The sequence below is a fragment of the Macrobrachium rosenbergii genome, chromosome 14 (assembly GCF_040412425.1).
Source record: "Macrobrachium rosenbergii isolate ZJJX-2024 chromosome 14, ASM4041242v1, whole genome shotgun sequence".
Taxonomy (NCBI): Eukaryota; Metazoa; Arthropoda; class Malacostraca; order Decapoda; family Palaemonidae; genus Macrobrachium; species Macrobrachium rosenbergii.
In genome coordinates this window covers 55,367,271-55,382,270 of record NC_089754.1, presented here as the reverse complement: position 1 = coordinate 55,382,270, position 15,000 = coordinate 55,367,271, and the positions used below count along the sequence as shown (strand labels likewise).

At 38.9% G+C, this 15,000-nt stretch overlaps 1 protein-coding gene across 7 annotated transcripts in view; it reads right to left on the bottom strand.

The window, feature by feature from the left end:
• LOC136846179 (EF-hand calcium-binding domain-containing protein 14) overlaps positions 1–15,000 on the bottom strand; it is a 331,698-nt gene that overhangs the window by 99,023 nt on the left and 217,675 nt on the right. For 5 of the 7 annotated variants that reach the window (XM_067116998.1, XM_067117002.1, XM_067116997.1 and 2 more), the window contains exon 2: positions 9,899–11,736. The exons of the other annotated variants lie outside the window; for them this stretch is intronic. In XM_067116998.1, the coding sequence (XP_066973099.1) occupies positions 9,899–10,277 (379 nt within the window). In that variant the 5' untranslated portion in view covers positions 10,278–11,736. The remainder of the gene's footprint in view (positions 1–9,898; positions 11,737–15,000) is intronic. 7 annotated transcript variants of the gene reach the window in all.

Sequence of the window (15,000 nt, the reverse complement as noted above, 5' to 3'; positions counted from 1 at the left end):
CTAAAAATAGTAAAGAATTCTCAAAGTCTTATACAAAGAATGACCAGATTTGTAATATTGATTAAACAATTGTGACTCATCTCCAATGACCTTTCTTGATGTGACGTGAGTTATGTGTATATTTAGTAATTTATTTGTGGGAGTATGCAGTGCTGCCAAATATAGCATACAAATTATTGGTGAAATCAAACAAAATTAACATGCTCAAAGGGAATATAAAAATAAAAAAAAAATAAAACAATAAATTAGCAGGTGCAAGTTATTGGAAGTAAATCATAAATAACCTGAAAAGGGAAAATAAAAACTGTAAAAAAATGTATGTATATCTGTCTATCTATCTATCTATCTATCTAGCTGCATGTATATTTACATACATACATACATATATATATATATATATATATATATATATATATATATATATATATATATATATATATAAATTATATATATATATATATATAATTTATATTATTTATTTATATATATACATATATTATATAACATATACACAGTATATATTTATTTATTTCTGTATATATATATACACACATATACAGTATATATACATACACATATACATACATACATATATGGCACATGAGTACAGTACACATCATACAATGGAAGCAAAAGTCTAATGTAATACGTAGAAAGGAGAATGATTACCTTGTCTTAAAAGCCTGTACAAGAAAACAACACGTTACGTCTCCAGGGCAGTCCAGTACTTTTATGGATATCGGAACGCGAGAATCAAGAGAAAGGAAATTTGACAACCGATATTTTCAGATGAAACGCCACTCACTGGGGATGGTAAAGACAAGCTGAAGAAATAATGAAGGAGTTTCATAGTGTTCGTAAATCTATACCAGGAATAAGAGCAATGAATGTTAATACAGATGGCAGAATAAAGAACGCAGTTGAGAGTGCCAGCAAAAATAGTGGGATGGGAGAAGAAGCGAGTCAGAATAGTTGGGAAGGTGGCTTGAGGTATCTGGCAACCGAGGTGGAATGTATGAAGGGTATTGTAAAGCTAACTCTCCTTTGCTGAGATCAAATTATTATTATTATTATTATTATTATTATTATTATTATTATTATTATTATTATTAATCAGAAGATGAACCCCTATTCATATGGAACAAGCCCACCACGGGGGCCACTGACTTGAAATTCAAGCTTCCAAAGAATATGGCGTTCATTAGGAAGTGTTCATTAGGAAAAAAAGAGATCTCAATTATTAAAAAGAAAAAAATAAAATAAATATATAGATGTGGTTTTTGTACTGTTCAAACTGGACTGTCTAAATAGTATACGAACCATACGGAGAACTGAAAGGGTAGGATATATATATATGGATATATATATATATATATATATATATATATATATATATATATATATATATATATATATATATATATAAATATAACAAGTTCGAACCACCACCCCAGTCTCCGCCATGCGAACGAAGCGAGGCAACGCCAATATGCAGGTTCCCGCGACCTCACTTGACAGTAATTAATATCGAAATGATACGAACCGTCAGGTTTTGGGGTTGGGGCGCCACCCAGGGGCGGGAGGGGGCATCCGCTGAATCGGCATCCAATCGCTCTCGACATATGATCGCAGGTATCACGGGAGAACACCAAAACCATCATCCCGGGGACTTTAATAATGGAACCAGGGCGCGCGTTCCAGCCTCAATGACTTTCATTGGCAGTCAATTGGGGGCTTTCATAAATGCTGTGGACTGGCCTCCGGCCATGCCCTGGCGCGAGGTCTTGGCAGGTAGAATGTCATGATACATAACTATGATATATACACATTTATATATATATATATATATATATATATATATATATATATATATATATATATATATATTTATTTATTTATATATATATAGAAACAATCAACACACAACCATGTGTGGAACAGAAATATATTTCTGACTCACATCAGGATCGAACCCAGGTCTTTCAGTTGAACGGCGAGGGCGTTGCCCACTAGGCCATACAAGTCATAAAAGAAGTTGGAACCTGAGGTCACTTTATATATATATATATATATATATATATATATATATATATATATATATATATATATATATATATATATATAGAGAGAGAGAGAGAGAGAGAGAGAGAGAGAGAGAGAGAGATTATATATACATATAAGCATAACTGAATCACAAAAATAAGGAACGTGATGAATATATATAAATAAAGACAAATTCCACGAATGAAAGGGAAACAACGGAGTGCTGCAAGGCCTTTCCACTTCTTGTCCTTTACTTAGCAGACTGAAGAAATATAAAAATAAGTTTACAAAAGCTCGTATAAAGGACAAGGAGTCGAAAGGCCTTGCAGTACTCCATTGTTTCTCTTTCCCTCGTGGAGTTTGCCTTCATATACTGTATATATATATATATAAATAAATTTTATATATATATATATATATATATATATATATATATATATATATATATATATATATATATATTCAGATGTACCACTGGGAAAAAATGAAACACTTGGTAACAAAACCTGACCGGTTTCGGCTTCGGATTTCTAAGACATCTTCAAGATGGCTAAAACCAAAACTGGTCCGGATTTTTAAATTTATTATTTTATTTTTCCTGTGCTACGTCCGAATATGTACACCTCGTGGTATTAGAGAGAGAGAGAGAGAGAGAGAGAGAGAGAGAGAGAGAGAGAGAGAGAGAGAGAGAGAGAGAATCTTACTGATGGCTCCACCCCAGTGGGAAGAGGATTACTTTGCCGGACCCTCCTGTTTTAATGGCGAACACTTTGACGGACCGGTGCACACCCACGTCTAGAGTCTTCTAGTCCTCTCTCTTTCTCTATCCATCCTAGCTGCAAATCATACCGGTCTGCTAGTAACTAGGTACATGAGTAACAGTATGGATCAGCAAAGGCCTGCTAGATTTTGGGGAACGCGCCCAGACGCCCTTTCTCGTCTGCTAAACGGTAGATATATATATATATATACATACAATGTCCTTTATTCAACTTCAGCGACACAGAGTACTCCACATCAAATTGATATTTGATGTTGTGAGTTCAAGGTTATGCATAAATGAACCTAAGATTGCTATTTGAAACACTCAGATCCTCAGCCCGATTGATTGGCATTTTGGTTCCAATGTTGATGCTAATTCTTTTTCTGAAACAGAAGAAGATTCTGCATAAATAGAACCAAAATATCATGAAGCCGAGCTCTGGCTTGGAGGTGGGTAACATATAAGGAAATCTGGAAGTAACTGTGAGTGACACGACTCACGTTTCCTTTGACACGCTCGTAAACAAGTTTTCGTTCCTGGAAAAATACAGATCTAAGCTGAAGTTTAAATCCTCCATCAAAGGATTCAAGGATTTAAAGGGAAACTTACACAGAAATGTGTCTGTAACAGCAAACTAGGTGTGACAAGAAATTATATTATATCTATTTTCGAAGGCCAAGAAAGAAAGAAAAAATAATAAAAAAAAATCTGCACCGGCAGGAAAAAAATGTTGAAAGCTTAAAAATGTAGTATTTCCTCGATCATACATTTTTTTTATCTATAAGAGGCAAAAAGTAATTCATTAAAGCTATAAAAAATAATAAAAAAAATGTTGAATAATATATATTAATTACATAAGGAAAATCAAATCGAAAATTTGTTGTTAGTATAAAAAAAAAAATAGTTACTTTAAACCTTTAAAAAATCGTAGACATCCACCATCCCATTTCCCGTTCCATCCCGCGACGCATTTTCGGAGAATCCCCGTACGTCTAATGGGCCATTTCACGTCCGTCCGAATTCTCTGACAATTCCAGCTGCTGCCTCGAAAATGGGTTTCCGTGATCAAATAAAAGCTGTTTGGTTAACAGCGTCGACCTTGCGCTAACTTCGTTTCCAAAAGAAAAAAAAACTTGACGGTCGCGGAAAATAACATAACCGTGACATTTATGAGTGAAATATTACACCTAATTACGAGTGTTTAAAAAAAGCCTTTTAAGCCAATTACCACGATAATCTTACTCGGAATAATGTGAATATATATACGTGTGTCTCCGGGTTTATTCATACGCTTCCTGCATTTACTGGAGGTCATATAAAAATATATACTTCTCCCCCCAGGTGTCAAAGAAAATGACACCCATAATTCTCTCTCTCTCTCTCTCTCTCTCTCTCTCTCTCTCTCTCTCTCTCTCTCTCTCTCTCTCTCTCTCCCCCGGAATGATTCCTACAATAAGATGAGGACTTACTGAAGCTGATTTGAATATATATTTCTCCTTTCCTAAGCGTCACAAAATGTAACAGCAGTCTCTCTCTCTCTCTCTCTCTCTCTCTCTCTCTCTCTCTGCAATGATTCCTAAAATAAGATGAGGACTTACTGAAGGTTATATACTTCTCCTCTTCTGGGGTGTCACGGAATACATTATCAATAAATCACATTCTCTCTCTCTCTCTCTCTCTCTCTCTCTCTCTCTCTCTCTCTCTCTCCGGAATGATTCCTAAAATAAGACAAGGACTTACTGAAGGTTATTTAGATATATACTTCTCCTCTCCTGGGGTGTCACGGAATATAACGGCAATAGATCTCTCTCTCTCTCTCTCTCTCTCTCTCTCTCTCTCTCTCTCTCTCTCTCTCTCTCTCTCTGGGATTATTCCTAAAATAAGATGCGGACTTACTGAAGGTTATTTGAATATATATTTCTCCTCTCCTAGGCGTCACAGAATATGACACCCACAAATCTCTCTCTCTCTCTCTCTCTCTCTCTCTCTCTCTCTCTCTCTCTCTCTCTCTCTCTCTCTCTCCGGTATGATTCCTAAAATAAGATGAGGACTTACTGAAGGTTATTTGAATATATATTTCTCCTCTACTAGGCGTCATAGAATATGACACCCATAAATCTCTCTCTCTCTCTCTCTCTCTCTCTCTCTCTCTCTCTCTCTCTCTCTCTGAAATAACTACTAAAAAATTTAGCACATATCTATCGATAACAGATGTACAGATCTGTCCATTTTAATCAATAATCGCGTGCTAAAAAGAAAACTTAACACGGCACAGAAGGTGCCGATGTCACCCAATGGAGAAAAAATAAGAAATCTTACAATGAAAGTGAAGAAACACTGATAAAGAAACCTAAGAATTATTAAAAGATAAACGGACGTGTAAGAGGCCAATAAATATTCATACTGAAACGGGGCAAGAACGAACTTTCAAAAAAAAAAAAAAAAAAAAAAATAAATATATATATATATATATATATATATATATATATATATATATATATATATATATATAAACACACACACACACACACACACACACACACACACACACACACACACGTTACATACAACAATTAAATAGTTCCAGTAAAAGTTTCCTTCTGACTTATCCGCATGCAAAACCTCGGTTTTTCCTCATGAATGATTAATATGCTTCATGAAACGCAAACAAAATTGTATGCATTATTCCTTCGCAGCAAAAAAAGAATTATTCTCCGAGTGGACTTGTTGCTAAATAATTAAGTAAACATACAATTTTTTATGATACAATTTTATCAAAGGGACGGTGTATTCTTAATAAAAAAAGGGGGTATAATTGTTTTGTACCAAGGACAATATTCAATTAAAAGAGACGGACTATAAAACCCCCCAGTGGAAAGTCATTAGAAGAAACATTGCTGGAATGCGAATGAGTAAATTGAATATGAAAATAGGGGATAAAACAAGTGAATAATATATTCAAATATAAAGCATTACAGACATAAATATCAGGTACGGACAAACGTTTAAGGTCAGTGGATGTCTTGCATGAATGTCTAAAATTTTTGTGAAAATAGAAAAACACAGAAATCTCCTGGCAACACAAAACACAAAATACGAAAATACTATAAAACCAACCATATACTTCTTGAGAGAGAGAGAGAGAGAGAGAGAGAGAGAGAGAGAGAGAGAGAGAGAGAGAGAATAACCACTCCCTTCATGTAGCTGGATAATGTTGGAACTTTTGGCATCACGACTCCCATATTGTCCTATCTCCTCACCTTCCCTACGAGCGCCATAATATGGAAAGTTTCAGAAGAGATAAAAAAAGAGAAGCACTCCATCCGCAGCACGAGAGGTGAATACACAAGGCGCTGAATGCCAAAAGCAAACGGAAGGAACACCACAGAGTGTTCGAGTTGTTTTTCACAAACCGCGTTTTCAAAACAGCAGTTTCTTCTCGTCTCGAGGCTGCTTTGCCTACAAGTCTCCATTACGATTACTTAAAATCAAAGTGTACGTCTATAAGAAAAAGGTTCTTAACCTTTTTATTACCACCCCCCCGCCCCCTAACAGTTGGTTCTTCCCTCCACGCCCCCCTTGCATCTATGAGTAAAATTCCGTCCCAGATTTAAAGTCAATAAAGCTCAACAGCAAGAAAATTACCTTCATTTTGACATGGAGTCTTACACAAACCAGCGCCATGACAACAAAACACACCACCATCTCCCTCCAGAAATAAAAATCTCGCTCCCAATCTGAAGAGAAAGAAAACCAGAAATCCAGACCAGGGGAAGAAATGAGAACGGAAAGAGGATAATAGTCCCCCAGACACAGTGTGGCACATTCAGCAACATCCATTGGAAAACCATACACCCTTCCTCTTCTCCTTCCTCCTCCTCCTCGTCATCTTCTTTTACTTCTTCTTCTTCTTCTTCTTCTTCTTCTTTTTCCCTCCCGGGACACCGCCATCGCCATGTGAGAATCATGGAGGCGAGAAGATATTACTGACAAATAAGCGTGTCGCTGAAAGAAAACGCCACTCCAATCCTCTTCCAGAGAAATTTCCACTCCGGGAAGCCGGGTGCGACGGAAAAGGAAGGGGGAGGGGGTGGTAGGGATGGGTACGTGGGTGGGTGGAGGGGGATTGACCCGGGGAGGGGGAGGGCCAACGTCGCGTCACCTTCTTGTTATAAGTCTCTTTCACAATTCACCTACGCAGCAGATCTGGCTTCCTGCACTGCCATCCTGGCATCATACAGCGGAAATAAGTATCTGTCGCGACATCCTGTTTGCTGGGGCGGGAGAAAACACCCACACACAAACACACATATCTATATATAAAGATATATATACGTGCATATATAATAGCTGCACAGTTGAATGACACAAGCAGGAAGCATTATCGTAAGGTCGTACTTGAATACTTCTTTGTGTAAAGATGGCAAAACGAAACCAAAATCTGACTGCAGCGAATACTTGTGGAAGTTACTTAAGTTACTTCTTATTGTGTAAAGAGGGCAAAAAGAAACCAAGAGCTGGTTGGAGTAAACTGGTGAAATGTAAGACTGATTGGCTGACGGAGGTCTGTAAGGTAACTATGCATCAAGGAAAGGTTCCAAAAAAATGGGTAAGGCGAGTAATTATTAAATGTTTATAGGTAAATGTGATTGCAGATGATTGCAAAAACTACCAAGGAATAACATTATTTAGCATACCAAGGAAGGTGATTGGTGGGTTTTCAATTGAGGAAGTGAGACCCTTGGCACGAGCTTGATAGACGAAGTAGAGTATGCATCTAAAAGAGGAAAATGTAATGTGAAGATAGTATGTGTAAAATGTGCTTGAGTCAAAAATCATATTTTTCTGGAACCAGCTTCCGAGAGGGGAATCAGCACTATGCACTATATGTATGTATTTATGTACTGTATGTATATCATTTTGTATAAATGTGTAAAAAAAAAAAGGTAAAAGAAGGAAAATAAACCACAGAAGCAAATAAAAAAACAAGAGTTACAACAGAAATATAATAAAAAGAATGAGTACAATACTGCATACCAAGAAAATGGAAGAAACCTGATTACAGAAACTTAGATTTATCAAAGACATTACATTTAAGAGACAAGAGAAAGAGGAGTGAAGAATAATAGAGAGGAACGACTGAGAAAGGAAATGAAGTATTCGAAAGGGGGAGAATCCCAAAGCCAAGAGGTGGTAAACGATGAGCACAAATTCAAAAGATGAGAAAGTCACAGTTTTCCCTGGCACATCCATAAACCACAAATAAAGTATCCACGTTCATCTCCTTAATCTCGCCTGCTCATCAAGAGACGACTGACGGGCTGCTCTCTGAGTAAGAGCCCGTGCTGGCATAAAGCCACCTCAATCAATAACAACAACGACAACAAAGTCACAATTCAAGATGAGAAAGTCAAAATAACAGAATCAGATGGAAAGGCAAACACAAAAATAAATGAGATTACTTGAATACGGAACAAAAATAAGAGTAAATAAAAATAAGAGAGACGTCAAACACTCAAAAGCCAAAAAGCAAAATTGAATGTCGAACTTGGAAAATAAAAGGGAAAAACGTGTGGATGGAAAAATAAAATAAAGGGAAAGAAACGAAAGAGAAAAATGGAGCGTGGAGACCAAGATGAAAGGACGCCGTTGGAACAAAGGAAAAGAAGGAATGGGTAAGAATCCTCTTGTTTGGAAGAAAGAAAGAAGAAGAAGACAAACTGCAACGGGGATGGGAGAAGAGGTAAACAAAATGGAAGGAGAAAAATACCTAAAATAAAATAAACATCCGAGATGAGAAAAAAAATGTGAAAAGAAGTGGGGGATACGAGAGAGAGAGAGAGAGAGAGAGAGAGAGAGAGAGAGAGAGAGAGAGAGAGAGAGAGAGAGAGAGAGAGAATTTTGAAATTAAATTAAGGAAGTTATGCACAAGAAAGCTCATATCCAAAATGAAAAAAAACTGAAATATTTTACTTTACGATAATGATTTATTACAAGTATGAACAGGAGAGAGAGAGAGAGAGAGAGAGAGAGAGAGAGAGAGAGAGAGAGAGAGAGAGAGAGAGAGAGAGAAAATTTACCAACTATATGTACAATAATCTACAGGTTATCACATGAACAGAAGCGAGAGAGAGAGAGAGAGAGAGAGAGAGAGAGAGAGAGAGAGAGAGAGAGAGAGAGAGAGAGAGAGAGAGAGACCAACTTATTTACCAACTATATGTACAATCATCTAGAAGAGAGAGAGATCAGATGAACAGAGAGAGAGAGAGAGAGAGAGAGAGAGAGAGACTGACCAACTGTATGTAGAGAGAGAGAGAGAACAGAGAGAGAGAGAGAGAGAGAGAGAGAGAGAGAGAGAGAGAGAGAGAGAGAGAGAGAGAGAGAGAGAGAGAGAGAACGTTTACTAACCATATGTTCATTAATATACAGGTACATTAATCTACAGGTTAAGTGTTAATCTAATGGTTCTAGTTTATCAATGGGTTTCCGGATAATTGAAAGGAATCCTTACATTTAATTAGGCATTAATTCTTCGCTCAATAGACTTTATTTTACCGGTTCTACTCTCAAAAATAAGATTAAAAACACACCAAACGTTAATTCTTTCATGTTAAGTCGTTCATATGAATAATAGCATAAAATCCGATGTAAAAGATGTACAAAATTCAATGTATAACCCGGTTATTCATTGGGGATGAACTCTTCAGTCCTATGAACATCTGATTTTTTATCTTTCGCTTACAAAATAGATTATTAAGAACAATAATTCTCAACAGTAAAAGGCAAATCACTCTTCTTGCAGGGGAAAACTTGATACCTTGTCAAAAACATTCTGTGAATGATTTGTAATGTCTCTCATGTCCCTTTCTAGAAGCAATACTGCATCCTTAGCTAAACAGGTTATAGATATATAAAAATGATCTACAGATAAATGACATTTTTTTATTTTTTTGTGGGATAACTGTACATAAATCCAGTGAACTTACCTGCAGTCTAGTAAACAGATGGAAAATATTTTTATATTATAAGAAATAATGCAGCTAAAAACTGGAAGAGTTTAGTATATGACAAAAAGAATCTAATCAATGTTACCTGAGCTGATTCTGGTATGAAGCGAGTCGAGGTCTCGTCGAGTCAACATGAGAAGCCTGAGGGCGGCCGCTACGCCCACCAGGGTGGTGAGGAGCAAGAGGAGCGTGCAGGCTCCCGGAAGGCACGCCCACAGACCCATGCCTTCTCCCCCGCCGCCCATCACTCTCTTGGTGATGACGCCGACGCCCGCATAATCAGCCTCCGGGTCCTCGGAGTCGGAGCGGAGCAGGTCGTGATGTGAGGCCGAGGACGATTTCCGACGCACCTTGTCCTCGGGCACAAGGGCGTCCAGCTCTTTGCGTTTGCGACGTAGCTTTTTGTGACCTCCGACGCCCACAGCACCGCCCACGACGCCCGCACAAGATTCGCCGTGACTCATGTGGGCTAGACGGTACTTCACCACTAAAGAAATGGTGAGATCGAAGAGATAGTTTTCTCCTAGTTCGCGCTGTCCATCTAATCTGCACCAGTACGAGTCATTCGGTTTCCTTTATCTGTCGCGACTGAAGAAGAGCGATGCCACGCGAACAATCGACAGAAATCCACCCCGTCTCACTCCTCCGCCTACTCGGTCGATCTGCTGAGAGGTCCTCCTTGGGTTTGCATGCCGGCTGGTTCGAAGGGTTGACCTCACACTCAGAAGACCGAGGAATTTAAACAGACTTTTCCCATAGCTTTTCACTTGGAGGGCAGAGGAAACCAGCAGGGGGGCGGGGGACTTTTCTCTCTCTCTCTCTCTCTCTCTCTCTCTCTCTCTCTCTCTCTCTCTCTCTCTCTGTTCAAATATCCGTAAGGAAAAAAACACCAGGTTCGTTCACAAACGACTGGCCATTTTTCAAATGTAACGGATCCACAGGGATTTCGCTTTCTCTTTTTCCGCGGGTTTTTCTTCTTCTTCGAAAAGTGACACAGGCAGAGATAGAGTCCGGAATGGTTTGTGGGGGGAGGAGGAGGAGGAGGAGGAGGAGGACGAGGTGATGTCAGTGCAAAAGCTGATATTTCAATTTCTCCGTAACCTTAATGGAAAAGGGAATTAACTTTTCAAACGGCCTCCTCCGCAGGGTTGTCGAGGGAGACAGGGGGGGAGAGAGAGAGAGTTTTACGAGCCTTGTGACGAAAGTTTGACGGGGGCGCGCTTCTTCCTTTGCCTTTCACTCGGATCTCTCTCTCTATCTCTCTTCTGTCTCGGGGGAAGAATCGTCGCAGCGGCGCAATGGGAAAATGAATATGACAACGTAAATAACCAGGAAAAACAAACAAACAATAACTTCGAAGAGAAAAATGGCCAACAAAAGTTCGGGGAAATGGAGGCGACTCCCCTGGCTAAACGAAAGGTTTTAAATACAAGTTCATCGACTCAGCACTTGGTGTTTTTATTTTCCTTTCCCTTTTCTTTATTTTTCCTTCCTTTTTCTTTATTTTTCCTTTCCCCTCACTTCGTTTCCACCCGCTTTTTAGATCTTTTCATTCCCCGAAGGATCAAAGTGTGAGGCCCAGTTATCTGCGCGCTTGATTGGACCAGGAAGCGGCGACAGAATAACTCGGAAGGTAATCTCTCTAGACGGACGTCATGTAAAATAGAATTACTCGGTAACCTTGCAACAAAATCAACACAACAATATAAAACACACTGATCTAATAATGTTCGATACAACTGACGATCAACGACTTGAGCCAGTACAGCGTACACTTCGTTGTTCTTGGGTGCATAACAGTAGGCGATGGACTTAAGTTACACTGTCGACAGTTCACATTCCACTCGACAGTTGATAGAACAAAGTTTCTCTGAGTTTCTCACGACCTGTGATGATCAGAATTGTCTTTTTCACGTGATCGTTCTGAAAGGAATTTGGATTATATTTATAATTATCATGAGAATACAGTGGGGGGGGGAAAGATCTGTCAATCAGAGGAATATACAAAACTGGGAAGGAAATGGGGTGAACAAACACAAGCCACAAACACACAAACACACAAACAAACTCACATACAAAATTACACCGTAATCGTGTTTTTAATCTTTTGAATACATAAAAATCTCATAATTACATGGGTCGCTAAAATGGTGAAAAATATCCACAATTGATGTAAGTGAAACAAATATATTTACTCTTGCATCATTATGGATATTCTCACTAATTTTTTGAACAACAAATGAGAGAATTAAGGTTGTAAACACGTCACGAACAGGTCTCTTTAATAGCAATACCTAGGAGGGCAAAAGTACAAGCTTTATAACATAGTAATGATAAAAGTCAGGAGCTGAGAGAGAGAGAGAGAGAGAGAGAGAGAGAGAGAGAGAGAGAGAGAGAGAGAGAGAGAGAGAGACCCAGAAATAAAGAGAGAGAGAGAGAGAGAGAGAGAGAGAGAGTGTAGCTGCAGACCCAGCGTAAATAAAGAGAGAGAGAGAGAGAGAGAGAGAGAGAGAGAGAGAGAGAGAGAGAGAGAGAGAGAGAATCAGCTGCAGATCCAGTGTAAGTGAGAGAGAGAGAGAGAATCAACTGCAGACCCAGTGTAAATAAAAGACAGAGAGAGAGAGAGAGAGAGAGAGAGAGAGAGAGAGAATCAGTTGCAGACCCAATGTAAATAAGAGAGAGAGGGAATATCAGCTGCAGACCTAGTGTAAATAAGAGAGAGAGAGAGAGAGAGAGAGAGAGAGAGAGAGAGAGAGAGAGAGAGAGAGAGCAAATGGCTTAGAGAATACCAGTTGATGGGAGCGATTTGTCACGCGAATAGCGAGCCACCCCGAGTGAGCGCGTCTAGATTAACCCAAGAAATTGTGATCAAGCCGCGACGATTATACAGTATCATTATTCCACGGGAGGCGCTCTCACACAAGAACACACAGAGAACGAGATGATGATGATGATGATGATGATGATGATGATGCCAGAAATAGACCAGTTGATGATGAGAATGGTGAGGTGAGAATGGAGGAAAGTGTGAGATATATTTCAAGCCCGTAGTGTATGGTTTGGGACGAGAAACTTCTATTCTCATTCTGTTTTAGAATTCACTCAAAAGATTTTGTTCTTCCAGCCTAGACTAGCGGTGCACTGTAGGCATTACTTCAGGTTCTTTGCAGCGTGCCTTCCTTAGGCCCCTAGCTGCAACCCCTTTCGTTCCTTTTACTGTACCTCCTTTCATATTCTTTCTTCCATCTTGCTATCCACCCTCTCCTAAAATTATTTCATAGTGCAACTGCGAGGTTTTCCTCCTGTTACACCTTTCAAACCTTTTTACTGTCAATTTCCTTTCGAGCGCTGAATGACCTCATAGGTCCCAGTGCTTGGCCTTTGGCCTAAGCCCTATACTCCATTCCATTCCAAGGCCACAGACTAAGAGAAAATTCTTTCGTCAAAAATGGCGGAAGTATCAGTTTCAGTTTGATCAAATCCTAGCAAGCAGCGACAGTGGTGTAAGAATTTCCAACCTGAATGGTCCCGACATTTATATTTAAAAATAAAAATACTCTCGCAAATGATAGTTTAATAGTTTCGTGTCCCTAAATTTTCCCTTCAATAATAATAAAAAAAAGAAATCCGGCGGCTAGAATTGAATTTATTGAGTTCCATGTTCCGCCATTTCCAGCCTCGATTAACATTTTTCAAAATTAGAACGGAAAGAATTCAAGCATCTGAAAACCGCACTGGAACCCAGACGACCGCTTAAATACTAAACCGATGGGAGCCGATAATTCCCCACAAGCGTCAGTGTAATGAAAGAGCAATGAAGAAACGTTATTAATACACCTGCTGGTTTCCCACAGGTAAATCGACGGGCCAAAGGATTTATACAAAGACACTGCAAAGCGATTTTGTCGGCCTCGCTGAGCCCCGAGAGGTGGAGGGGGGGAGGAGACTCCGCGGGATTAACTCGGCAATGGCGAAAACTCCAGCATCAAGCAGCGGCTTCCGGAGGGGATATGCCAAAAGATTCTTTCTTTAATGAATGATTCAAATCGGAGGAGAATCCATACATGGTCATGTGTATCCCCTGGTTTATTTATTCAAGAGTCTTTCCATGGAAGTTCCTGATCATTACTTATGAAGGGAGATATTTTAGATGCTTTATCTTGCAGTTAAAATGGAAATTACATTTACTAACAAAGATGACATGCATTTAAAACACTTCCTTCCAAATTTGAAGGTCTAGAAAGGTTAATTTCTTTAAGGGAAAACCAAAATTCTATTAAAGAATTCATTTCTGTCATTTTATGATAATGAAACATTGGGAGAGCTTTGAATCCATGGGAATTAAACTCATGTTTATGTGCCAAAAGAGATTTATAAAGAAGGAAACTTATTATAAACAGACAATACTGGCCCCTAATATCGAATGTGAACGCAAATTTGCAATATACTGCTTATAAATTGAATTCTTCATTTACCAACAACACAGACTTCGCTCTCAGTCTTCAGACCAAGTCAGGCCCTTTGAGCCTGACTGAATTTGTGCATTCTATTCTAACACATGGTTGCTCTAGTAATTATAATTCAAGTTTCCTTCCTGTCATCTCTAACCCTCAGCCAAAATTCACTGTTATCATGCTTTCTCCTCAATTAGGAGGCACCAAACTATTGAAAATTATCAAAAATTTAGCCCCATCAAACTGCCCTTCACTAGTAAAACCAGACTGCTGGTACGATCAGGCCACAGTGATAGGCCAGGTTAATATAACAATATCAACAACTTGAACAAGAATCCCCAGATCTGCATCTTCTGTGAAAATTGTTCGAAGTGATGTCCTCTTTCCAAAAATGTTAATTAAGATCCAGGCAAACAACTAGCACAGAGTATCTTTTTAATCAAACAAAGAAACACAAAAAATAGCGCTCGTTTGTCCTCTATTCACCAGTTCTGTGCCACGCATTCTCGGCAACTTCTCAAGGTCCGCGGCTTGTTATCACTTAACTTGGTGTTGGACGTGACGTGAAAACTAAGTGGCTCCCTCGCTGCCATTCTGATGACATCTGGGAAATATGTTTTGCCACGATGATACCTGACCGTCCTTCTCTCTCTCTCTCTCTCTCTCTCTCTCTCTCTCTCTCTCTCTCTCTCTCTCTCGAATATGCGTTGAAACGACACCTGACCCTGACTCA